Source organism: Nannospalax galili, unplaced genomic scaffold, assembly GCF_000622305.1.
Source record: "Nannospalax galili isolate Female #2095 unplaced genomic scaffold, S.galili_v1.0 scaffold841, whole genome shotgun sequence".
Taxonomy (NCBI): Eukaryota; Metazoa; Chordata; class Mammalia; order Rodentia; family Spalacidae; genus Nannospalax; species Nannospalax galili.
The window spans coordinates 2,073,999-2,100,816 of NW_008345000.1; the positions used below are offsets into that span (position 1 = coordinate 2,073,999).

Genomic DNA, 26,818 nt, shown 5'->3' on the forward strand with positions numbered 1-26,818 from the left:
ATAATAATAATTTAAAATATATATATATAAATATGAGCATTTATATTAAGAGCAATATATTTCTCATGCTTGTTGCAATTACACTGTCTTAAATGTTTTCATCCTTGAGAGAACACAGCGTCATTGCCTTTTGGGTTGTGTAATCCATTTAGACTCCTTGGAGAAATACACTGCTCTAGTCCACAGAGGCATGCATATGGCACAAGACAACTTTACACATTCTCTGTGAAAGTCTCTCTAGGTAATTGTCTCTGGTCCTCTCTTCCTGTGTGAAGTTCTGGGTGATGGTCCGAAAACAGATTAATAAATTTATTCTGAGGTGGCAGAAGGGAACACTGCAAACGTCCTCAGTTAAAATACAGACACCACCACTTTAAAAACTTCCCATACTATGGTTAGCATGGGGTACAGTGGCCTGCAGTCAGTCAGGCTTGGCTTGGAATCCTCAAATGTTGATATCCAACTCCTGTGAAAACGAGGGTCCTGTTTTGTGTCTCACAGGATTTCTGTTGGAAGGTGCCTTGTGTAGGTAGAGCAAAAATATGTTATTTTTCCTTCTTCTTTCTTAGTATTTTTTTGCATAGGAAGTTATACTGAGTTTGAAAGTTAAAAATTTTCCTCTAAGAAAATCAATAGATCTTTTTTTTCTTTTTTAAAAGAAATCATTCTACAGTTTTTTAAAAAAAATACAGCCAAAGTAGTAAATTGTGGAACTAAGTTTTTTAGCTGCCATCTTTTAATTATGCCTTGGCAAATCAGCTAACTGTGGGAGGGAGTCAAAGAGCAGTGGCCTGTTCGCTGCTCTCTATTGCCATGGAGACCCGGGAAGAAGATGCACAGAAAGCTCCATGTACCTGGCTGGTGGCCGGGTGAACACAGCGCTGCTGCGCGGGGTGTTTGACACTCGTGGGAGCTGGATCGAAGCCCTCTGTCAGAAGTGCCCAATGGCCGAGCTAGATATGCCTTCTTAGAAAAGCCACTCGTATCTGAGAGACCCAAACCCTGCTCAAAACCACATAATCCTGGGAGCCAGAAGAGCTGTCAGATAACAGCTCAGAAAGACAGAGCTGCGTGGCCTATGGCAAAATTGTCTTTCCTGAATGTATTCTTTCTTTCAAATAGACGGTGTACGCTTTACCAACCATTGCGTTTGCGTTTGTCTGCCACCCGTCTGTCCTGCCAATCTACAGTGAGCTCAAAGAGTAAGACTTGTTCCTTTTTTATATCTTAATCACTTTATTAGCCTCTCCCATTAATAGGCAAGTTTTGTGTGACAGTAAACACGGATTCATCATCAGGCCTCAATATTCACTACCATTCTGCCATTTTTGAGCAAGTTCTGTATTAAGAAAAAGCTGAAATCCTCAGTATTTTTTTTTTTTAAATATAGAAAGTCACCAGCCATGTGGGCTTTTAATTTATTTATTTTGTGGGATGTGTGTGTGTGTGTGTGTGTAAACGTGTGTGTACACACGTGTGTGTGTGCTTAATCACTCTCTTCTCTTGAGACAGGGTCTCAGTGAGCCTGTAGCTAAGCTGGTAACTGACAAGCCCCTGTGATGATCCTGTCACCCCGCTGCAGAGCGCTGGGGTTTAGGAAGGCAACTACACCTGGCTTTTTACATGAGTTGTGGGAGTTTGACCTCTGGTCCTTGTGCTACTGAGCCATCTCCCCAGGAGACAACAGCTCTGGGCTTGTGGGCTTTTAATTTTGTGGGATGTGTGGATGTGTGTGTGTGTGTGTGTGTAAACGTGTGTGTACACACGTGTGTGTGTGCTTAATCACTCTCTTCTCTTGAGACAGGGTCTCAGTGAGCCTGTAGCTAAGCTGGTAACTGACAAGCCCCTGTGATGATCCTGTCACCCCGCTGCAGAGCGCTGGGGTTTAGGAAGGCAACTACACCTGGCTTTTTACATGAGTTGTGGGAGTTTGACCTCTGGTCCTTGTGCTACTGAGCCATCTCCCCAGGACCCCCGTGCGGGCTTCTTAGTTAATTTCCTTTCCAAATATTATACTGTTTAGGTGTTCAGATATCTGTATTGATTTTTGTTTCTTAGGCTTGTTTTGTAACTGAATAATAATCTTCAGATTGGCCTGAAATTGTATTATTTCTCTCTTTATTGAGATGGGGTCTCAGGTAGTCCAGGCTGGTCTCTGTCTCACCATGCAGCCTAGGATGACCTTGAACTCCTGATCCTCCTGCCTTCACCTCCCAAGGGCTAAGATTACTGGTGTACAGACATACTTAAATTCTTTAAATAGAATCCTGGAAGGAGAAATGAGGTTTATGTATACAGCTGTTGGCACCTTGCACTCAACCCATGTATATGTGTTGTCTCTTACTTAACTTGTAGGTTTAGGTAGAAAAGGCTCAAGTCAGACAATAATAATACTAAGACTACAGACTTGGCTGAGGCAATGATGCACATCTTTAATCCCAGCACTCAGGAGGGAGAAGCAAAGGAATCTCTGTGGAGTTTCAGGCCAACCTGGTCTATATAGCAAGTTCAAAGTAGGCCAGGGCTACACGAGACCTCATATCAAAACAAAAACACTGAGTAGAAAAAAAGAATGTGTTTCTTTGAAATTATTAGGATAATGATTCATTATTTTTATTTATTTTACTTTTTCTTTTCTATTTTGTCCTGTTTATTTTTATGAGACAAGACCTTACTATGTAGCCCAGGCTGCCCTCAAACTCACAATCCTCCTGCCTCAGCCTCTGTTACACCAGATTTCTATAGATTTATTTTTGATTACTGTTTCAGGAGGGACTAAAGGCCTGATCATGAATTTCTCAGGTCTCCAATGTTATCAGGTTCACTCTACAGAGAGGACACCATTGCACACCGGCTGAAGCTCGGAAAGCACTCAGAGAATTTAGTATTTCCTTTTTGAAATGAAACTGCTGTCCCTTAGCCTAGCGTTCCCTCCTCATTCTTTGTCTTTCCTGTTTAGTTGATACACAGCTAAATTTTGAGGTGCCTGCATCTGTATACATAAACCTCGTTTCCCCTTCCAGGATTCTATTTAGAGAATTTAAGTATGTCTGTACTCCCAGCTGGCCGGCACTTGCTATCTAGACCAGGCTGGCCTCTGTCTCACAGATCTGCCTGCCTCTGCCTCCAGAGTGCTGGGATGAAAGGTGAGAGCCACCATGTCTGGCTCGTCTTTGTTGTTTTGTTTTTCTTTTTCTTTTAATATTTTCCTATTTTTATTTAACGTATATGAGTTTATTGCTTGCATTGCATGTAGGTAGGTGCACCCGTGTCTGCAATGCCCGTGGTGGAAGTCAGAAGAGGGCATCGAATCCCCTGGACGTATCGTATATGAGTTTATTGCTTGCATGTAGGTAGGTGCACCCGTGTCTGCAATGCCCGTGGTGGAAGTCAGAAGAGGGCATCGAATCCCCTGGAGCCGGAGTTACAGACAGTTGTTAGCCACCATGTGTGTGCTGGGAATTGAACCCCAGTCCTTTGCAGGGGGTGCTCTTAACTGCTGAGCCATCTTTCCAGCCCTGTCTTGTTGTTTTTCAAGTTGAATGGTCAGCGACTAGTTTGTGACTTTCTCAAGTGTTATTTTTGATTCTCTGTTAGGATCTAAGGGGATGTTTTGACTGTTACAGGGCACACATTTTTTAGATTAATTATTTGACCATTTAAAGAAATATAAAGGGTCACCCCAACCCCAGAGTAATCTTGATGTGAGCACTGGAGCCCACCACCATCCTAGCTGTTCTCTGGAGAGAGAGTCCAGGGGCGTCCCTGAGGTAAGGCCATGGGAACCAGAACCCAAACAGAAGCCCCAGCTCGTATCCAGTTCTGCGCTGACGTCTCCAAACTTGACTTTTGTGTGTGCATGGTCAGTGTGGGAAGCTGTAGTAATCCCAAATGTTAAAAAATCCTGTCTGCCATTCAGATGAGACACAGGAGGGGCACTCAGTGTGATCTAAGGCTCTCTGCTGCCCAGCCCCCATTTGTTATTAAAGAAGTCACTCTGAACTACCTACCATCACTGCAGGAGTCTTTCAGGCTGGTCAGGTGTGCCTGAAACCGGAGGGTAGCCATGCCAGTCGGGGTGAACCCCGGTGCTTCAATTCAGTGAGATGATTTTTTTTAGTTATTAAAATTCTTTTTTCTTTGTTTTTAGTCGATCACAGAAAAAAATGCAGATGGTTTCAAATATCTCCTTTTTCGCCATGTTTGTTATGTACTTCCTGACTGCCATTTTTGGCTACTTGACATTCTACGGTAAGTGACTTCTGGTATCTGATGCACACCATCTGGAATTGAAAATAAAGAGTAAGACTTAGTACTTGAATGATTCCACATAGAACCCAAGAGTGAGGGGGAGGTTTCCGTACAGCAAATGGTGAAGTTTCCTTTTATACATGTTCATGAGGACTACATGATAGAATAATTAATTACTCAAACAATATACTATAAATTTTCTGCTGTTTTTCTTCTTCCTAAGAGGAAGCATGCCATTTTTACCTAGGAAAGTTTAAAACTACATCAGCGAAGGTTTTCCTAATTGACGTTGCAAATTGGGTCAGCTTCCATTAATAGAAAAGAGAGACAGAGACAGATGCTGAAAGTGAGCAGGGAAAGACGCTCAGGTTAATTAAAAATAAAGTGCCTAATTGTTCACCAGCACTTGGAGCCCTGCAGAGAAGGGAAAGGATCACAGAGAAGAAGTGAAAGGTGAGAAAAAAAAGAGGTTCCATTTGTGCTTGTTGCTGGTGGAACAGTTCACCCACCTTCTCTTCGAACGACCTAGCAACACTACCTAGACTCTTCCACGAACAGTGTAGTTTGAGAATTCATTCAAATATATTTAACCATGTTTTCTACTAAGTGTTCCTTTGGGGCTTCCCCCCCGCCCCTGCACAAAAATATCTAAATTTTAAATACATTTGCAGATTAATTCAGCTCAGAAATGCTGCTCTTATAAGGCACCTGTATTATCATTTTCATAAACAATAGAGAATAATATTATCTAATGAATCTATAACTAGCACCAAAAGGCTTCTTCATCATGGGTTGGAGTGGGTGAAGGGAGAGACAAGAAGTAATATTCAAGGCCTCGCTGTTACCATGCTCAAGCTATGAATTTTCTTTGTAAGTTCATTTTTTAAACCTATAATAGAATATCAGATCCTTTTATATGAGTAAATAAAAAGTCTCAGCTTTTTGATAGGTGGTTATGAATTTTGAGTCAAGAAAATTAGAGCTAATGAGATTTTTATTATCACCTCAAGCCCTTTTTTCAAAAACTGACACCTTGCTCTGTGGTACAGGTTACAGTTTGAATTCCTTGCCCAGATCCTCAAAACAGGTGTTGTGAAAAGCTGTGGAAGAGAGTTGTGAGGGAGTGATTGCTCGTGAAGAGAACGAGCCTTTTCCTGCTGCAGGCCTCCCTTCTGGCAGCCACAGCCTTTGAAATAACACTTTGTGTCGTTGCGAGTTGAGAAACATTCAAAGTAGTGCACAGACTAACTACTCTTTCCTAAGAAAAGTGGACATGACAGGGCAGAAGTCCATCCTGATGGCAGCTGGGTTGCTTTAACCTCTGCTGCTTGGCCACTGGAAGTTGAGTTGGAAGGAGAGATGCCCAGTTTCTGCAGGGAGTCTATTTGGTGTGAGCTCCTAATAGGAAAGGCAGGTGCCAGGGGGCTTTTCACCCTTATGTGTGGTTTAGTACATGCCGGGAATCTTCTAGAGATGACTTTATGTTCCGTTTGTGCGTATGTAGTGACCACTTCTCACATGACTGTTTCAATTTACTAATTGTCTTCATAGATGCTTCAAAACATTGCCTTCCTTGCTGTTCACAGATTCTTGGTTGTTGAGGAAAACTCATTTAGCAATGCACTTGGTCTCCTTTCAACCCCCCTGAATTTCCTCCCATTTCAGACAAAGTGCACTCAGACCTCCTCCATAAGTACCAGAGCAGAGATGACATTCTCATCCTGACTGTGCGGCTGGCCGTCATCCTGGCCGTCATCCTCACAGTCCCCGTGTTATTTTTCACGGTAAGTAAAAGGCCTCAGGGTGATCTGAAAAAAGCTGTGTTCTCGCCTCTCCTTCTCCCTTTAGGGACCTGCTCCAGAGAAAGCCTGCCCAGGTGACTTCCCTGCTCATGGACATGGGTCAGCCAAGTCTCTGTGCTCTTGGACAGCAACTGGGGATCCAGGAGTTAGTGTTGTCTCTGTGGACTGAATCTTCCTTCTGATCAGTCCACCCTCTTCTTTTTAGAGATGTAGATAGAGCGATAGCATCTCAGTCCTACCTTACTGTAGAGACCACTCAAATCTTATTTAGAACAGAGGCAGAAATTACCCCACCCAAAGGAAAATTTTTACTATTCCATACATGCGAAATACAGTTTGTCAAGCCCCTTTACCATCCAAACTGTTAAGCTGTCTCTCCTTTACCCAGGCACAAAACACCTCAAAAATTCCATAAAATCAGTTATTCTGCTGAGAAATGGGTTAGCCTGCTGTTTAGATCCTTCCCAAATCTTTGTTTTCTTTTCCGGCAGGTTCGGGCGTCTTTATTTGAACTGGCTAAGAAGACAAAGTTCAATTCACTGCGTCATGTCTTGGTCACCTTCATACTCTTGGTTATTATCAACTTGCTGGTGATCTTTATACCCTCTATGAAGGATATCTTTGGAGTCGTAGGTATGCTTTCATAATCATTTTACGGGGATGGCAGCATTTTATGGTTAAAATTTCTCAGTAACACCCAGTGGTTCTTTCCTTACTTTACAGGTGTTACATCTGCTAATATGCTCATTTTCATTCTTCCTTCATCGCTTTACTTAAAAATCACAAACCAGGATGGCGATAAAGGCACTCAAAGAATTTGGGTATGGCTGTTGTTTTTCTGATTAGTTTTCCATTTAAACTAAAGTAAAATGTGCATCTCTCTCCCCTCTAATCTGCATTCAGTTGCCTTGAATGTAGTGTCCATCCTGTCGTTTTCCCCTTAAGAGAGCCAAAGTTTCTAGTCAGAATCCTCTCCACTCCTCACAGCATCTTGTACAGTTTTGATGTCACCGAGTCTTGGTCTCTGTTCTGACCCAGGGCACGGCCAGATGGGAGAATGGATGTTTATGTTCCTCTCTCTGTAGGATAACGCCTTGTCTTTGGCAAGATATGAAATAAACAGAGACTCGAAGGTTTTGACGCAGTCTGCTATTTCTGTATGATTTCTTGTCAAATAACTATTTATAACCCAGGACAAGGGCAAGGCCTTAAGTAAAATGTCTTAGTTAGCCTAAAGAGTCTTTTTAAATGAATGACAGAAATGAAATGGTTTGGAGCAAGCAGACCTGGATTCAAAAACTACCTTTCTATATTGGGATTCTTGTTTCCAGATCTGATGAAGTTCGAGGGCATCTGAAGGTGGTACACTTGGAGACAGTGAGGGGCGCAGGGATGGAGTGGCTGCTACCTGAGTCCCTTCTGGAGCACCATTTTGCTTGGCCTCAGAGAAGGCTTCCCAGCTGCCCTCCCAGCTAGTGTAAGCACTGCAATCACATGTCACCTTAGTCTATAAACCCAGAGGAGAGCCCCAGGCAGAAGGGACTGGTCTCTGTGCACCATCGATGCTGGTAGAAATCTAGTTCCCCAAGAGAATTATTCCTGAAGCCACATGGAGTGAGTCCTTATAAGCATGAGGGAAGAAGCTGTTCCTGGGGCATGGCAGTGAGACCTACTCAGAGTGAAGCTACAGATGGCGGAGACCTATTACCCACACATTCTCCAGGCTTCTACATCCCTGCTCCCATAATAGAGCTGTGTCTCCCAAACAGCACTGGACAGGGGCCGCGTTTGGGTAGGGACTTCTGGGTGTTAGATTGGCCAGCCCCACTCTTTGCCAGCTCTCTTTCCCTCAGCTCTCTTCCTCCATTTCCATGCCACTCCTGGCTCTCCCAAGGCATCCTCCCTCCCATCAGTTCCCAGACCAAGCAATACATAAGTGCACATGTCCCAGGTCCTGGACTGAGAGATCCATCTGTGACCTTCATCAGACCTTCAAAGTACCTTAGTTTTGGACACCTGTTTCCAATATCCTACAGCAAGACGACATGCATTCCATTGATTCAAACAGAACTGTTGGCTTCCTAGTAATGACCTGGGTTGGTAGGCAAAGGCCAACAAAATGACCTGGATATATTTTCAAAAGCATTTTTTTTTTAAGTTGTGATCCTAATTAGAGAGAAGTCATAAGGCAACCTGGTCATTTGTAGAATTTTACATTTGATGGGACCCAGACAGAAGTCACAAAACTGAATGTGGGGCATAGTTCTGTTTTCCTTGTTTCCCATTCTTACAGCATCACACTGACCCAATTTCAGAAAAGTTAGCAATGGTTGTAAGGAACTCCATATGCAAAGGGACACAAAGGGTACAGATGTCTGTTTTTTTCCCCAGGTGCATGTGGAAAATGTTGATTGCATTGAAAATAACCCACACTTTTTGTTGCTCCAGGCGGCCCTTTTCTTGGGTCTGGGGGTGTTGTTCTCCTTGGTCAGCATCCCCCTGGTCATCTACGACTGGGCCTGCTCATCTGGCAGTGACGAAGGCCACTGAGACCAGCAAGAAAAGCGTCTGGTCACAGCTCATCCAGGCACCACTCATCAGCAACCCCTCATCCCCTCTTTTGCAAGATTACAGAAACAAACAGAGATGCACAAGATAACACTTTTGACCTGCTTCTAGAACAGCTCATGTTCCTCCAGGATTTTGGGTCAACTTAGTTGTTGTGAATTTTATCTTTTCCAAAGTTCATGCAGCTGTCTTTTCTGGCACTTTCAACAATCAATTCTTTTTCCCTCTCCTCACTGTGTTTTGTGGCTTCTCAGTCCTTTGGAACTTTGAAAACATGATCATCAGTCAAACTCATTGTACATTTAGATTCTGAAATAATTTTCCTACTGATGTTCAACTCATGCTATCTGTACTGTTTTAGAAGAGAAAATAATCTTGAATTGTATATATTTATTTTGCTTTACAGAAAAAAAGAGGTTTCGTAAATAATTTGCCTATTTTGGTTAACATAGCACATGGGGATAACCCTTTCAAAGACAGGTTGTGCTCCGTTGCTGGATCTTAGCAAGCCCAATATTTGGGGCAGATCTGATCATCAAAGGTGAGCCTGTTGGTACTGCACCTTGCCCCCACGAAGAGCCATTCCCTGTCAGTGTCCTCAGTTAGGAAGGGGTGGGCATAGCGCCTTGGCAGATGTATTAAACTACAACTTGGTTGATCCCACAATGAAGTTTTGTTTCCCTCTTGGCATCCTGTGTTAGTTACTCTAGGCTGAGTCACCTTCTACTGGGATCCATAGCTCCTGCATTGATGAGGCTGTCCAAAACACCTAAGAAAATACTGTTCTGATATAGCCTGCCTTCATCTCTACACATGAATTATCGAAAAGGGAAATGTTTTATTAGTTTATAAGCCCAGCAGCATTTGGTCAAGTCCAGCAGCTTTTTACAACAGAGAATAATGTGTATCTAAGGATGACCTGGGACAAGTCATTCCTGTTTTATATTGGGTACTTTACTTTAGAACAGTCTTTAAAAGACTTGTTTTATATCTATAAATCTAGTTATTAGAAAGACAAGATTTTTGTACCTTAAAGATGCCTCATTTCTATCCCCCCGTCCATTATTTTCCATCCAGTCTTGAAAATAAACCCTCCTAGAGCATCTCTGGAGAACCTCTTCTGGAGTCTCTGTGTACCTTCCTTCCCTTAATGGGGAAGACTGGAAGGTCCCCACTTGTGTCTCCTGCCCTTTCCCCACTACTGCGTCTTCCAGGTGACCCACACAGGACGGCAGAGCTGCCTACACTCTTCCCCAGTCCTTTTCTTAAGGGGAGCAGAGTGAACCTGCAAGGAGGCTGTAAACAAGAGCACTGTGGACAAGACAGTTGAAAAAGGACGGGGAGCCCAAGGGAACCCAGGGCAGCATCCTCCAACTGGACTGTCCGTGTCTCCCCCAGGTAAAAAATGTGCTTGCTCTGTGAGCCACTCTCCACAAATGGCTTGTATTTCAGCCTGATGTCTTCCGGTTGAATTTTCAGAAATACACAGAGCGCAGATTTCTTACTTGGAAATGAGAACCTGATCGCAGACACTTGGCAGAGATCCCAGGATCTTAGCTCTAGATTTTGTCCTTCCCCAATAGAAATCTCCAAAGGCCTTCACAAATCTCATGAGAGTCAAAGCTATCTCCCTACATGCTAAGTCTCATAGGTGAGCAGGCATCAAAGCGCCTGCTGCCGTCCTCTTGGGGGAGAGAGAAAAGTTATTTCCTGCCTTGTGTCATTGCACCTTGTCCTTCAGTGCTTCAGAGTTATATCCACATCCAGTCAGCGTTCACACAATTGAACACACAACCTAGACAGGAATATCTAACTTAGCAAAACCCATCTCTGCCCTTTTCCCAGAAGGGTTTCCCATGTTATGGAAAATGACAGAAACGAGATTCAGCCAATCTTTGGAGTTTCTTTCGAGCACCATTTAAAAATTACATTATTTAGTTTGTAAGCTACACTACCTTTTTCCTATTTTCCTCATGATTTTGTAGCAATTCGTTTTACATTCACAAAGTGAATTCAGAAAACTGTTATTAACTCTGGGATGTGTTGTGATTTGGGATCTGTGAATTTTATATGTTGGTACAACTAATGTATTATTTAAAGCATATTTATTTACAGGAAACACATTATTGTTGATATCTGTGATGTCACATTTTTAAGATCTCCTTTGTTTACCTGAATTTCTCTGAATGTAACAGGCCTTACCATCTTTGTCAAATGTCAGCAGTTAATTCCTCGGTTTCTGTGGTATTAGCTGTACAGTGTTCTACTCTTATTCTTGTTCAGAATAATGAACTGGTAGCCAAAACATAACCATATCACAGACGTTAGGTAGAATTCAAACAGCACAGTCAAGTGCAGTAAACATTTTTCTGCTAAATTAGTAGGCTAAAGAGTAACCCTTAGCCAGTCGAAGCAGTGCGTTCTCCCTTGGTCTATTGGATCTCCACACTGGTGAACCGGAACAGTTTACCTGAGACTTAGACCTGTTCTTTAGTTATTGTAACACAGAATGCTATAGATTCCTAACTTAGTGCTAGACGTAGCGGTACTGAACCATGCACAGGGGGAAGTCTACTCTTCTAAGCACAGGCGGTGCCCAGTTCATAGGGAGATCCTATTATGAAACTTTGCAGGATCATTATTTGGGTTATATCTGGAGGTTAGGCCCCCGAAACAGCTTGGAAAGATAACCGAACTCAAGAGTTGAGCTGAAACGGAATGGTGTAAGAGGACCACGAAAACATCCACAGCCCCAGATAGCCTGGAGGAAATGGAGGTGGGCACGTCCGAGTCACCCAAAACACATAACTGCTTGCTGTTGGTGGAATCTGGGTGGTCCGTCTCTACCACAGATAACCTACTGGAATTGGAGTCAGGCACCACCAGTTAAAGGTGACCACAGCATGCAGAAAAGAGATGAGGAAGTCCAGAAAGCCTATTGGTGGGATGGCAGTGGTGAGGACACACGGGCGTTCCTCAGCTGGTACCTCCTGTTTGGAAGTCTAGGCCTAGCTGCTTCCATGGAAGTGACCCTTAGTTCCTGGAGTTCACCTTCCCCTCTACTGGCTTCATGGCTTCTCCCAGATGCCACCTCTGAGGCCAGCACACAGCACTTTTAGTGGCTTCCATGCTTCTAATCAAGCCCAGTAATTAGATGAAAGGTACAAAAGGGCCTCCACCCACTTTCCCTTGCATTTATAGACCCTGCTAAGAAACAGAAAATCACTGACGGGTGTGGGTTGCAGAGGACAGGTGTCTGTGGTACATCAGAGAACACTCTGGTGTTCATCTCAAGAATTCTCCTGGAGCTGGACGCAAGCCTCCAACCCAGTGCTTTCTCTAAGTGCAGTCCCCAGAGCAGCAGCAGCAGCCACAGACTTGTCAGGAAGCCTCAGTGAGCACAGCAGTCTGCTCTCCAGAAGTTTTGGCTTGGTCTCCAGGGGATGCAAGTGTCATCAAGTTTGAGAAGTACTTTAAGCAGATGAGTGTGTGTTCTCATAAGTCCTGCCTCAAAAAGCAGTTTCTGGGGTGAGGAATGAGAACCAGGGCCCCTTAAAAGGGGAAGAAAGGGCCCCAGCTGGTATCAGGCAGGAGAGGGGCCACTCTGGTGCAGCCAGCAGCTGTACAACCCCCCCACCCTCCCACTCATTGGAATACCCTGCCAGGGCATGAGTGAAACTTGGGGTGCCTATAGTTTAGGGAGACTTTGGCTTAAGGCATGATAGTACTTTGGGGTTTTTTTAACAGCTGGGTTTTTTTTTAAGGTAAATTAAAAGAAAATGCCTTTTGTAACCTTAAGGGCAATGCTGAGTTCTTAGCAAAAGTCAGTTCTCCAGAGTACTGTGTCTGCTGTGGGGGCTCATGAGTGGCCATTTGGTGTTGAAGTGCTTGCCTAGCGTGTGCAAGGCCCTGAGTTCAGTCCTGGCACTGCAAAATAGTAATATAAATAAAATGAATTTTCTACCAAAAGGGTTATACTGCTGAAGGAAGCAGCAAAAGATCCTGAAAGGAGCCCAGTTTCGTTTCCTTGGGGCCATGTGGGGTGGCACCGCTGTTAGTTAGCGCAAAGCCTCCGTTCATCCATTTTAGAAGAGGCACAGGCTTTATGAAAAATATCACCCCATTCAAGTGAACTCCCAGCCACACTGAAAAAGAAGTTACAGACCTAGCAATACTGACCAGCAGCTTCCTTTAGGGATGGCTGATCTGAGCATCCTTCATCAACAGAACATGTGTGCTTCCTCCAAAATACAGTGGATTGTTGAAAGTGATAGAAGGCTTTGGGGTACAAATTGGGGGTGTAGCCAACAACTGAAAGTATCATTAAATCTTAAGGAGCAGAATCTGCACGGATGTATGATGTCAATGTCTAACTTCCTCGAGGTTTTCTCTGAGGAAGAGCCATGCACTGGGCCTGTCTGTACACAGGCTTGATTTGTGTTTTAAAAGGAAGAATCTATACAGCTGAGGTTCATTGTTTGTAAATATGTTGTAAATAAATAGGAGGCTGTATATTTTTGCAGTTGTTGAACCACACAGAAATAGAGGTCAGTAGTATCTACACATAAGAAATAACATGTTTGCATAGATGTTAGTGGTTTTGTTTGGGAATTAGAAAAATTTTACATTTTCTCCTATATCAATGTAACAGCTGGAGCCTAAAACCTTAATTGTTTAGAAAAAGAAATGACAGAAATAAGTGCATTGATTTCTTATGCTGGTATTATTATCAATTATTTAAATGATTCAATTAAAGACTATTGAGAAGCAAATCATTGTCACGTAGACGTGCCCAAGACAACAAATGGTTTCTGTATAAAGTTCTTTCAGAGTTAATATTGATGCTATTGCATAGTATTTATGAAAACAGAAGTTAGGGAGATTTTTTTTTCCAAAATGGAATTGTTGTTTCCCAAACTTTGGGATCTTTGATGGGGGAGCTGAGTATTAAGGTTAGCACAAATGTCAAGAGAGAAAAGAAACCCTATGATTTTTTTTTTAAAGTCTTGCATGTTTGCCTTTTATTTTAGCGTTGATGCTGACATAGCCATCCTGAACAGTTTTCCCTCTTCACCACTGGAACGTAATCCAGTCTTTAGAGTCCAGTGTGTCTTAGACTCCATCTGAGTCAGTACATGTAGCACACCACTGTTTTATTCATGTAAAGATCTTGTAAACGAATTTCAGGTGGGCATCCTAAGTGAGTCACAGGTCACAAAACTTTACTGTTCACAGTCACATGGAGTTGCTATTTTGCTTTGTTTTTTCAGGGTGTGGTATAAATAAAGAAATGTAAGAAGTTCTCTTCTATAAATGCTCTGTTAACATAGTTTTTAAACATTAAAATGTGAATCCAAAGTGCTTACAAGTCTTGTGTTGATTCTTTGTGAAGCTAAACCAGGGGCAACTGAGTACTGTCCACGTTTCAGAATGGCTGGAGAACACTTTGTACACATGATATGGTTCTAGATCATGGGAGTTTATCTTCAAGAACCCAAACACGGGAACTGGAGAGATGGCTCAGCAGTAAAGGGCACTGGCTGCTCTTGCAGAGGACCTGGGTTTTGATACCCAGCACTCACATAGCAGCTAACAACTGTCTGTAACTCCAGCTCTAGGGAGTCCCACACCTTTTCTGGCCTCTATGAGCATTGCGTAACAGGTGCACGTACATACACACAGGCAAAACACTCATACACATAAAATATATAAATAAAAATTTAAAATAGAACCCAAGCTTTAACTGGGCCTGGCAGTAGATGCCTGTAATCCCAGCACTCAGAAGACTGAGGCAAGAGGATAGAGAGTTCCAGGCCAGCCTGGGCTACACAGCAAGACCCTATCTGTAGAAAACAAAATCTAATAGGTATCTATGTAACCCGACACATACATTTCTCCATTCTTAATCAAAGTTGACCAGTCTTTCCTCTTTCTGACACAAGTTCATGTTTATGAGTATAAATTTCAACTTCTCTCCTGTAGGAACCCACAATGCAACCACTGTAAAAAGGGAAATCCTGTCAACACTTGAAACTTCTGTAGGAACCTCAGCTTTTGAGCTTTCCCACATCTTTAACACTTGCTTTTCCCGTGGCCTTAGGAAGGTTTTGTCAGAGAGGCAAGGGACGGCCAAGTTCAGATACACAAATTGCACTTGTGAACAGTTACTCCAAGGGTAGCCTAGGCCATCTTTGGTGCAACCGAGTGTGAGGCTGTTCATGATTCTCTCCAGACTGCTGGTAACAACTGTCTGCTTACCTGCTAGTCCCTATTATAATCTACTTAGTTCAGGCAGTCTGGAAAGAATGGATGAGGGTCAAATAACAGAACGATTTTTTTTTTTAAAGCTCTGGTTACTGTAAATTTTTGATGAATTCAAGTTAGATTACAATCTTCTCTGTTATACTCAATGAAACATCAAAATGACCTGCCAAATTGTTGGTACAGTTTAAAGTTATAGCATTAAAATCAGATTGCTAGGGCTTAAAAGTAAACACCATTACAGAGAACATGGGAATGACCCCAAAATACCAGAAAGGTAGTCTCTAAAACCAGTAGGAGAGGGATTGAAGAGAGAACACAGGTTCAGCTCCCAGTACCCAGAGGATGGCCAACAACTACCCCACAGCTCCAGTTCCAGGGGATCTGATGCCTTCTGGCCTCCGTGGGTATTGCACAAACATGGTACACTCACATACATGCAGGAAAAACACATGTACACATAAAATAAAATGGAAAATTAAAACCAATGGGAGAAATACTATTCAATAAGTGCTGGTGGGGGCTAGTTTTTGAGGAAAATAAATCTAGATCCATGCTATTCCTTATATCTAAAAGAACTCAAAATATATCGAAGACTTTAAAGAACACGTAGGAGAATATGTGCATTTTTACACATGTACAACGTGCATACTTGAGACACAACATAATCATGTCGTATTTAGTTAGTTCATTTTTTAATTTCATTTTGTTTTCAGAGAGAAATCTCACATTGTAGCCCAAGCTGGCCTAGAACTCACTATGGAGCCCAGGCTGACCTCAAACTCATGGCAGCCCTCTTGAGCCACCATGCCTGATTTTAATTCAGTATTTAATAACCAAGTAACAGTGTTTACACAGGGTTTATAATGTCAAGTGTGTCGCTCTAGAGAATGAGACAGGAGAATGAAGGCCAGCCCAGATGACACAGAGGGCTGGAGGCCATCCAGGGCTACATAGCGAGAACTTGACTCACTAAAAAAAAAAAAAAAAAAAGAAAGAAAAAAAAAAAAAATTTACCAGACTCTGCATTCAATCTCTCAGCTCTGAAGCCCAGGAGGGTGGTTCAAAGGAAAATTCAAGAATGGACATGGGGTAGTGGAGAGATGGCTCAACAGTTAAGAGCACTTGATGTTCTTGCAGAAGACCCCAGTTTGGTTCCCCACATCCAACATGGCAGTTAGTGACCTTTCCGTAACTCCAGTTCCAGGGGGCCTGACACCCTTTTCTGATCTCTGAGGGCACTGCATGCATACATTGCAGACAGCACACTCGGACACATAAAATAAAAATATCTGAGAAGAAAGAACAGGCATGGAAGCAATCTGCAGTGATAGGGATGCAACACTGCCCCGTCCAGTGGGAGACCAGCTGTATTAGTATCTCAACCAGAATTCATTTGTGTCTCTGGACAATAAAAAAAAAAAAATTCTGTTTCTATCAGTTTGCTAAATTTGCAAGACTGTGAAAGAGCTTAAAGACAAAAGTGGAAAACTTTAAAAGAAAAAAACTTTAAAATCTGTTCATAGAATATGTAGAACTGGATAGCCCAGAAGGGACACCTAATACTTCACTGAATATGTACCTAGTAATCTTTCTTGCTTCTTTCAAAGTCAATTTTTTTGACTCCCATTTTTATTGCCATTAAAGTCACAAAGATTTTTCTTGGGAATAGAAAGACTGTTTTCATTTAGGTCTGGCCATTGACTTTCACAGGTGTGGTTAGATGGTAGTTGACACACAGCCTTCTTTGGGCTGCCTTGCAGTCGATCTGTACAGCATCGAGTGGCTAGTGGGCACAGCATCCACCTTTAGAAGTTCACTATTGGCTAACTCTAAACCAGGAAGCAAACCTACAGCTGGCTGCATCTCACCAGTACTATCTATTGAGAGCAAATCCTTTATATTCGAGCTTCCCTACATTTGGTAAGCTGCCTGGCCAACAGGGAAGTGCACTTAGCCTGCACGAGATCAGCACCTTTGGAACTAGGGTGCGGGTTACAAGCCTGTAAGGTTGATCCAAGGCGAATTTTCCTGGGAGGGTTTTGTAACACTAGTTCCTTAACACTTTTTTGAGGGAGCTGTTGAATGACCTGCATTCTTCAGTATAGCCTTTCCAGACAGTCCAGGGTTACACAATCAACATTGTCCTAATTTACAGAAAAGATTTTTGTTGGACCTATGCAAGTGACTACACTGCTTTGAAAGGTAAAGGGATTTTGTCACACGTTTTAAACTCAAGGGTTGAGGAGAGTTCCGTGAAAATGGAATTTTAATTTGCAAAAGCAGATTCTATTCCATTGCTGGGGACTAAATAACTTCCTTATATAGCCATCAAGTGGAACATTAAAAGCCCATCTACAACCAGGGAAGATTTTCTCCTCAGGTCACCCTGACCTTTGCGATTCTGTTCTGCTGAATCTTGGGTTGGCACATTGCGTTCATAAAGCTGTCTGCGTCTGGATTAAAAACAGTCCTGGAAATTCACACTTGCTCCACAGGTAGAACCTGAAAGATGTCTAGGCAATGTCAGCTCAGAAGCCTGTGCCCAAGAGTCTATTCTTTGAAGTGTCAGTAGTTTAAGGTCCTTGGCGCAGGATCCTTGTCCATGAGACTCTGGGGCAGGCCTTGCTGAAAGCCCCAGAGTTGGCCTGTGGTTTGTAACAGAGCCTTAGGCAAGCTTCGGGGAGCAGAAGCCTGTTTGATAACAAGACTAGAGACCTAGATGGCGATGTGTTACAATAGCTCATGACCAACATTTTATCACCATCAGCCACCCTGTCATGGGTCTTCAAACGGGATGCTATCGTATGTCACTGAAAGGTCACCCAAAACTTCAATGCTCCTTGTGGTTTTTCTACCGCTATTGTGTGTCTCTATCTTATGTATACAACTTATTAGTTTAAAGAAGACCTTTCTTGGTACAAAACACAGAAGCTACAAAAAAAATTAATTGGCCCCATTTCAAAGAAGCAAAAAGAAGAAGGGAGAGGGGGACAGAGAAGGAGATGGAGAAGGAGAGGGAGAGGGAAAAGAAGAGGAGGAGAAGGAGGAAGAGGAGGAGGAGGAGGAGGATGAGGAGGAGGAGGAGGAGGAGGAGGAGAAGAGAGGGAGAAGAAGAAGAAACCACCCAAAACTCAAGATGAAAAGAGGACATAATGTTAGGCTGAGTCATGACTTTCTAAACTCACCCAAGACTCTCAGAGGAGCTACAATGTTTGACACTCTGTTTACTGTTGAATAAAGACAGTGTGGCCTTCTGTGTTACTTGTTAACTTAAACATTCTTTTCTTGGTAGAGATACAAGGAACTTCTGCCCAGTAAGAAAAAAAAAAAAAAAAACCTCAAAGCTTTTGTATCTAATTTATCACCTTAGTCTATCATTCCTTTAAACACGCCCAATAAGATAAGGACAAAATATTACTGAAACTACAGTAGAGAGAAAATCAAGGGAAATTCAGGGGAAAGGGAGGGGGGAAAAGGAAGAAAAAAAAAAAAAAAAAAAAAAAAAAAACTATGTCCAGTAGCACAGACCTGTGACCCCTGTACTTGGGAGGCAGAGAATCAGAAGTTCAGAGCATCCTTTGCTATGTAGTGATTTGGGGGGCCAGCCAAGAATAGAGACCCTTTCTCAAAAAACCAAATGTAAATAAGTTAAAACATCATGTAGGATGGGTGTGGTGATATATACCTTTAATTCCAGCACTCAAGAGGCAGAAGTAATTGGAGGCCAGCCTGGTCTACATAGTAAGTTTCAGGCCAGCCAGAACTACATAGTAAGACCCTGTCTCAAACAAACAAACGCAAAACAAAAAAAAAATAAACATCATGCGGTCCAGGCTAGCATGTCTGTGAATAGGCCATGCTCCTGAGCTTTCGACTTAAAAGGGAATGGTAGTACTGCCCCACTTTTGAAAGGGTGGCTCTTAATGGCTTAGAGGCAGTCTTCTCTGCCTGGGGAAAGAACTTTGAGGGTCAAATGATGTCCTATGTCCGGATCTGTTCCCTTAGCGGTTTTTGAAGGGTCCCATGCTATGATCAGTGTGCCTGGTGTTAGTATTTCCTGCTAACCCATGACTGGTATGGCTGATATTTAAGTGGTACAGCAATGTGGCCCCCAGTGAGATAACAGGTCTGAACCTACTTGACAAACCAAGATCCTGTTTGATTTTTCTGGTTGTTGTTAATATTTGAGGTGTTTTTCTTTTCTCAAGCAATTTCACTAGGGGGGTTGTTTATAGGGAGGGGCAAGACTCAACTAAGTCTAATGCACGTTCTTGTTCAAAATCAAAGAAATAAACTACCAGTCATCCAGGGTCCAAACACACAGTCTGTTCAACTAAATAGAATGGGACTTCCAGACTGTTCTCAAGAGTCTCTCAGGATTCCCCCTCAGAATTCTATGAAAACTCCCAGGCCACATCCTCTTTTCAAATACTGCTTCCTAGGAGCACACGCTCTGGTGCTAGTGGGTATGATGTGGACTGAATGCAGATACTGCATGGCCTCATCTGACAACCGAGTAAAGAACGCATTCTCAGGTAGTTAGTAAGGACTCAGTAGCCATCCAAATTGTCCGGTGTGCTACTGTATGACACGGAGAAGAAGCTTGTCTTTTTAGATCTCTTTCTTATCACCCTCACCCCAAACTGGCCTTCCCGTTCACCAACTGTACCGAGTGCGCCCTAGCCTAAGTACCAAGTGAATCCTGACCTCAGTACCAAGTATGTTCTGATCAGCCCCAAGTGTGCCCTGGTCTCAGTCCCAAGTATGTCTTGGCCTCAGGTCTTTGAGTCCTTCTTCCCTCTGCTGTTACACTCTGTCCCTAGTCACTAACTCGGCTCATACAGGACAACTGTCCTCAGTGCTACCAAGTGTCTTCTATGGCCTCCCTGACCGTTCTCCTGTGGTAACCAAAATTAATACCTTTTCCCCGGAGCTCAACATACAGGGCTGATTTTAAACACTGAATTGATAATGAATGCCAGACTATGGTTTTCATCACAGAGATTAGAAATGTGGACTCTGCAGCCACCCTTTGAATTCCACTCTTGACCTGGCAACCTCAGACTTGAGTGTCTGCTTAAAATTTCTATTTATTTTTATTTTTTATGTATGAGTTTTGCTTGCATGTATGGAAATGCACCCATGTTTGCAATGCCCATGGATGCCAGAAGAGGGCATTGGATTCCTTGCAACTGTAGTTACAGATGGTTGTTAGCCACTATGTAGGTGCTGGGAACTGAACCCCAGCTCCCTACAAGAGCAGCCAGTGTCCTTAACCACTGAACCAGCTCTCCAGCCTCAGATTTGAATATCTTGATGCTTGGTTTTGCCTTCGTAAAGTGGGACTACTCAGGGGAGATTTCCATGAAACTGTTGTGAACGTTGAGTGATGTAATTAAAACAGCACTGACTTGAAATAGTTCACATCAGGTTACAAGAGCTATGTAAATGGTCAATGTTTCCCCCACCACAAAAGAGCATGGACAATCCCCCTGAAAAATCCCTAGAGATTTAACTCTGGAATCTAGTGTGGATAAGACAGGAAGGAAATGAAACACATTAACCTTAGTTATTTGCAAAGATTCAATACTTTTTAAAAACATTTTTATTTATTATTTTTACTTTATATGTATGAGTGTATTGCCTGCATGTATGTAAGTGCAATGCCCACAGAGGTCAGAAGAGAACATTGGATTCCCTGGAATTGGAGTTACAGAGGGTTGTTAGCCACCATATAGGTGCTGGGTTTTGAACCTGGGTCTTCTGCAAGAGCAGTCACTGCTCTGAACCACTGAGCCACCTCTCTAGCCCCAAGAATCAATACTTTTATTATAATAACTCATCTTCCCACCCAAGCCATGGGCAAGCCTCTCAATTCATATAGCTTTTATTTTACATGTTTCAGAAAGATACAATCTTCACTGCATAGCTCTTTGTGTTAGATTGATTCAGTTGTCAACTTGACACATCTGGGACAAGGGAGCCTCAATTGGGGGATTCCCTCTGTCTCACTGGCCTCTGGGCATGTCTGTGAGGCATTGTCTTGATTGTTAAGTGATTCGGGAGGGCCCAGCCCACTGTAGGTGGTGCCACCCTGGGCAGGTGGGCTTAGGTGGTATAAGCAGGCTGTGCACAGGCCAGAGAAGCAAACGAGGAAGCATCATTCCTCCATGGTCTCAGCTTCTGTTCCTACTTTGTCTTCCCTCAAAGATGGACTGTGATCAGGATGTGTCAGCCAAATATACCCTTTCCTTTCCAAGTTGGTTTTGGTCAGAGCGTTTTATCATAGCAATAGAAGGCTACCTAGAACAGTTTTCTACCGTCCTTTCAAAATGTAGTCCTAGTTTTGTCATAATTACAAATAGTATTTTTCTCCATCCCTGTTTTTGATGACTAAGAATCCAGATTGTTTTGCCATGTCAGGAAGAAGCATCCCCACTCTTTCCGTTAGAGTGTCACTGATATTCTTATGCCTTTTAAAGTTTACCATCAGGACAGGTTGGATGGCTCAGGGAGATGGGGCACGTCCCACTGAGTCTAACAACCTCAGTTCAACTCCCAGGACCCAGAGGATGGAATGAGAGAACTGACTCCTTCAAGTTATCCTCTGACTCGTGTGTCCACACACACACACACACACACACACACACACACACACACACACACACACACACACACACACACACACACACACACACACACACACACACACACACACACACACACACACACACACACACACACACACACACACACACACACACACACACACACACACACACACACACACACACACACACACACACACACACACACAATTTAAAAAGATCACCATTAGTTTAGCTCTCAAAATCTACAGTAAATTTGGAAAGCTGTTTCTGCTTCTTAGCAGGTATTTTATACATAACTCTTATGATTTTTCTCTGGCCAGTTTCACAAAGTGCCTGAGGTCCACCTATGAGCCAAATGGTGGTTTATAAGAATTTCTGAGGAGCATATCTGGGTGTGCAGGACTTGGCATTGCTTGTGGGTTGCTTTCCATTCACACAGTATGACTGCGGCAAGCACCTGCCGTTTACTGTGTCCATTCGTCAGTCCTTTCAGCAGTATTTTCATAGGGCATCTGGCTCAAAGCACACTGGCCTCAACAGCATGAGAGGATAGGAAGAAGACAGCGTGAGACCACACTCTTGGGGATCCCCCATCTGCCGCCCAACTCTCTGAGGCTGTGGGGAACTGGAGGCCTGGGGAGTTGGGGGGGGGAACCACACCAGATTCAGTCACCATTAGCCCTGTCAAAGCTACTGGTGTCAAGGGAACGAAGCTAGGCTCCTCCTAGTGCTAACATTCTGACAGCGGTAGTCAGGGCCATTCCTAGGACTTGATGGGCATCACCACCAGCCAAGAAACTTTAGACAATGAGGCCACAGGTGACCATAGCAGGTACCAGAGCTCTGAGCACGGTGCTGGGCTAGAACTCGGCAGAAACCAGTCAGCAGTAGAGGCAACAAGCAGGCTAGAAGACCAGGATCCTGGTTGGCCCAGCCTCTTGGTCCTTAGCCTGCCCTTTGATGACCATTCTTCACTGCACAGCACCCTTTCGCCCACACTGCGATATCTAGACGTGTCTGCAGCTCTTCCTTAATCTCAACTTCATGCTTCCCGTTTCTTTTTATGCTTGGGTTGTTTTTAGTTTTGTGTTTTGGAGCTTTCTGTTTGCTCATTGGTTGGCTGCTTTGTTGGTTGCCTATCAGGAAGTCTCACTATGTAGCCCAGGGGGGCTTCAAAGCAGTAACCGTCCTGCCTCTGCTGCCTGAGTGCTGGGATTATAGGCATGCTCCACCATGCTCACCATATATCCCTCCCTTTCCCCTTCTCCCCCTTTCCCTCCCTACCCTTCTTTCTTTTCTTTTTACCTTTCATAGCCCTGGGGGTTGAACCCAGATCCTTGCACGTATTATGCAAACATCCTACCACTGAGCTCTATCCCCAACCTTCATCTGATTTCAAAATTTCTGAGACAAAGTCTTGCTAAATTCCTCTGGATAGACTCGAACTCATTCTCCAGACCAAGCTGGCTTTGAAGTTGCGATCCTCCTGCCTCAGTCTTCTAAGTAGCTGGGATTACAGGCTTGGGACACCAGGCCTGGCTCATGCCTACCGTTCTCCTGAATGCCAACCATCTCTTACCCTCACAAGGAGAGGGTTCTCTTCATTCTTGCCATCCCTCAGACCCTGTGGGTTTTTCCTCCTGACTTGGCCTCAGTTCCACAGTCAAGCTAACCTTTCCTGCACCTCCTCACTCAGCCCCAGTCCCTACACGGCACCATGCTGATTTGACAGGAGCACAGCAGCCAGCTTGTCCTTCCAGGTCCTTCTCTGTTTTTTCTCTGAGCCTTTGGGAGAGGCTTCCCTCAAGGCTCTTCTCATTGGCTACCAGCTGGATTCCACAGGATGTGCCTAGCAGGGGAGGGAGGTGAGTGTGGATCCTCTGCTCCCTCCTGGTCAAGCTGCAGTTAGGAAGTGCTGCCTTACTTGAAGGTCACAGGAGTGACTGGGAACCCCCTCTTCTACAGCTCTGCTGGGTCAGGGGTGTCTTTCCCTTTGTCCTTACCAGCTGGGTGGTAATGGCTCCTGCTCTTTCTAACCCTGGCTGCCTCCTCATCCTCATCGGGTCCCTTAACATTGCCGTACCTTTGAAAATTGTCCCTTCGTTAGATTCTTTTCAGCCGATTTCTCTTTATAGGGTCTCCCGGTTCTTCCCCGAGCCAGAGCCACTTCTCAACAAGCCTGTGCTTACAGCTGCATATCTACCTGTATCTGGTGGAAACTACAACTTCCCTATAAGCTGTGCTGTGGGCATAAGAACAGGAACCCCACCGTACCCCGTTTCCCACAGACAACATTACATGCCCTTCGAGTTCACTGTTCTTCCTTCTTTAAACTGCGGAACTCCGTCTCTCTTCTTGAACTCCGAAACTTCTGACCCACTACCATTCTCAATACATGATTTCATTCCCCACGTCACAGAAGAAAGCCCCACGCGCCACCAGCAGCACCATCTCCCACGTGGAGGTCTGTCCCTGTTTCCATGGACCAACTTTCTGACTCTGCTTGTGGCCCATTCCATTTGCGTGAGTGCTTACTCAGCATTTGGGTACCCACTATGTGTCAGCCACGGCTCGGGCACTTTGGATGCAGCAGGGAACAAAACAGAACATTCCCTCCCCATACAGAGAAACAAACAAGTAGATTTCCCACTGTCTGCACACAGGCTCCTCCGCTTCTCCCTCTAGGAGGGCAGGAGTCACAGTCATCTATCAGAGAGGTGTGTTTACCATTCTCTGCCTGCCTCCTAGTCTAGTCAAGGTGGAGATAAGTGAAAAGAAAAAAAACTCAGTGTCATTAAAAACAACAACAACACTGGGGCTGGAGAAATGGCTCAGCGGTTAAGAGCACTGGCTGATCATGCCGGAGACCTGGCTTCAAATCTCAGCACTCACATGGCAGCTAATAATCCGCAGCTCCAGTTCCAGGGGATCTTCAGCCCTCTTCTGTTCTCTGTGGGCATTGTATGACATTGGTACCCTTACATGCAGGTATAACACTCATACACATAAAATATAAATAAATAAATAAATAATAAAAAGTTAAAAACCCCTACAGTGTGACTACTCTCTTCACCCTTATTAGGGGCAGTCTCGTTTTCTTTCCTTTCCATCCAAAGCAATATTACCAGAAAGAACCACCCGTCTTCACTTTCAACTGTTCTCCTCTTCCACTTAGCTTACTCCATCCAGGTTCTATCTGGATTGCTCTGTTGAAATTGCTCTAGTCATGGTCACTGACGACCCCGTGTTGTTAACTGTTATGGTCAAGACTTCAACCCTGGCCAGCAGCAGCCGTGACGCACCCCCTCCCAGCATCCCCCAGGCTCTTGGTTCTCATCCCATCTCTCCTGTTGCTTCTCACTTTCTTTTGTTGTTTGTCATTTGGTTTTGCTTTATTTTTGTTGTGCTGCAACAGAGTCTCTCGTGGAGCCAAGGCTGGCCTCAAACTCACTGTGTAACCAAGGATATCTTGAACTTCTGATCATCCTGCCTCTACCTCTTGGGTGCTGGAATCACAGGCATTCACCACCACACAGGGATAGAGCCTCTTCTTGATCTACATTTTGGTAACTTCAATAATCCCACGTCTTTAAATAAGGTGTTTTATATTATGGGAGGAATGAAGTGTTCAGATTGGCTAGTATTTGAACTGTAAGTTTATATCAAGTTCAAGATGTGGTCAGTACACCAGTGTTTAACCTCTGTATTCTAATTTGCATGCCCTTTGAAACTGCAGAACCGTAGCATGCTTATACAATGTGTTTCATATTCATTGTCTATGAAATTAAAGAACATTTGACGAAGGTAAGTTTGCTGAATACAAAACACAGTGCTCGATACACGGTGGTCAGGCTTGCTGCCAGCCTTTTCTGACTGTGCCCTCTGTAGCGCACTTTGGGTTTTAAACAAAGATAAATTTCCAACAGTGGTCTATAGAACATGTTTGAAGGGGGATGTATTTCTGTTCTGAGTCAGACGCAGTTATGATAAGCAATGTAAACTTCTGTCTGCAGGTGCCTAGGACATTGCTAAGGAGCATGTTATGGAGAAATAGTTACCAAATACATTTGTAACTGATCCTCAAAAAAAGAAAAAAAGAAGGTATATGAGCTGATGATTCCCACCGTAATATCTCTTTTGCACTTTTAAGGCTCCTATGCCCAAGTTCCTGCTCAATAACTTTACCTGGAAGTCTGACACTTCAGGCACAAGCCTCTTTATTTACCCCCAGGCCCTAAATTTGCTGTATTCCCAGAACCACCCATCTCAGTTGATGTACAGTCATTTAATAATCAGACAAAAATGTTGGAATTGTTCTGGCCTCTCTGACCATGGCTTCCTGTTTCTCTCCTATTGTTTTTCTTACTCTACCTGGGCTCCCTGGATATTCTTGAACGTGCCAGGCACGGTCTGCAGTGGAACCTTCGCTCCAGTGTGCCCCTCCAGCCTAAACATCTTCCCATAAACATCCTCTGCCCAACCCATTCTCAATCTTAGATCCTTGCCTAATCCCCACTTCCTCAGTAAAGTTTACTGTGACCATTTCATGTAATAATGCAGCACATAGATGCACAAACACAAAGATACACACCCCCACACACAACTTGGTGACTTACTGTGGATATTATTTGGCGTTTGCCTTCCTTGCTAGAACGTAAGCTCTGAAAGCAAGAAGTGTCTGTTTTGACCACTGATGGCTCCCAAGTGCTGAGAATAGTATACAACACGTAGTGGGCGCTCTGGTACTCAGGAGGACTTTAGATGTTATGGGATGGGTGAAAGGTGGGGTTTTTGAATGATTTATTTTAATAATGTGCGTGTGTGTATGGGAATGTGCACTTGGGTATAGATGCCATAAGAGGCCAGAAGAGGGTGTCAGATCCCCTGAAGCTGGAGTTACAGATGGTTATGAGGCACCCAGTGTGGGTGCTGGGAACCAAATTCAGGTCCTTTGAGAGAACAATATACATTCTTAACAGATGAACCATCTCTCCAGTCCCAGAAGGTAGTTTATATAGTTAATCTCCTGGACTGGGGGAGGGATCAATCTCTGTTCTTGCCATGTTTATCTCACATAAAACAGAACCAAAGATCAGGTCAGAACTTAGAATCCACCTGGATGAGACCAGATAGGAGAGTCTAGTAAAGATAGAAATCGATGTAGAGAAGGGAAAAAAGGCCAAAAGCCCCCTAAGTCTCAGCTGAGAGGACCTTGCCAGTGCTGGTTAGATTTTGGAGAGTTCTACAGGGTGCAGAAAATAACATAGATCAAGAGGTTATTCACTGACTAGAGAAAGCCTTTCCTGAGGATGAATAAGCAGC

The 26,818-nt window shown here is 43.7% G+C and overlaps 1 protein-coding gene across 4 annotated transcripts in view; it reads left to right on the forward strand.

Annotated features, from left to right (window-relative positions):
• The window catches only part of Slc38a1 (solute carrier family 38 member 1), an 85,323-nt gene extending 71,334 nt beyond the window's left edge, over nt 1-13,989 (forward strand). For all 4 annotated transcript variants that reach the window (XM_008841312.3, XM_008841308.3, XM_008841309.2 and 1 more), the window contains exons 11-16: nt 1,123-1,202; nt 4,151-4,251; nt 5,917-6,035; nt 6,545-6,686; nt 6,777-6,874; nt 8,502-13,989. In XM_008841312.3, coding sequence (XP_008839534.1) covers nt 1,123-1,202; nt 4,151-4,251; nt 5,917-6,035; nt 6,545-6,686; nt 6,777-6,874; nt 8,502-8,603 — 642 coding nt within the window. In that variant the 3' untranslated portion in view covers nt 8,604-13,989. The remainder of the gene's footprint in view (nt 1-1,122; nt 1,203-4,150; nt 4,252-5,916; nt 6,036-6,544; nt 6,687-6,776; nt 6,875-8,501) is intronic.
• The last annotated feature ends 12,829 nt before the right edge of the window (nt 13,990-26,818 follow it).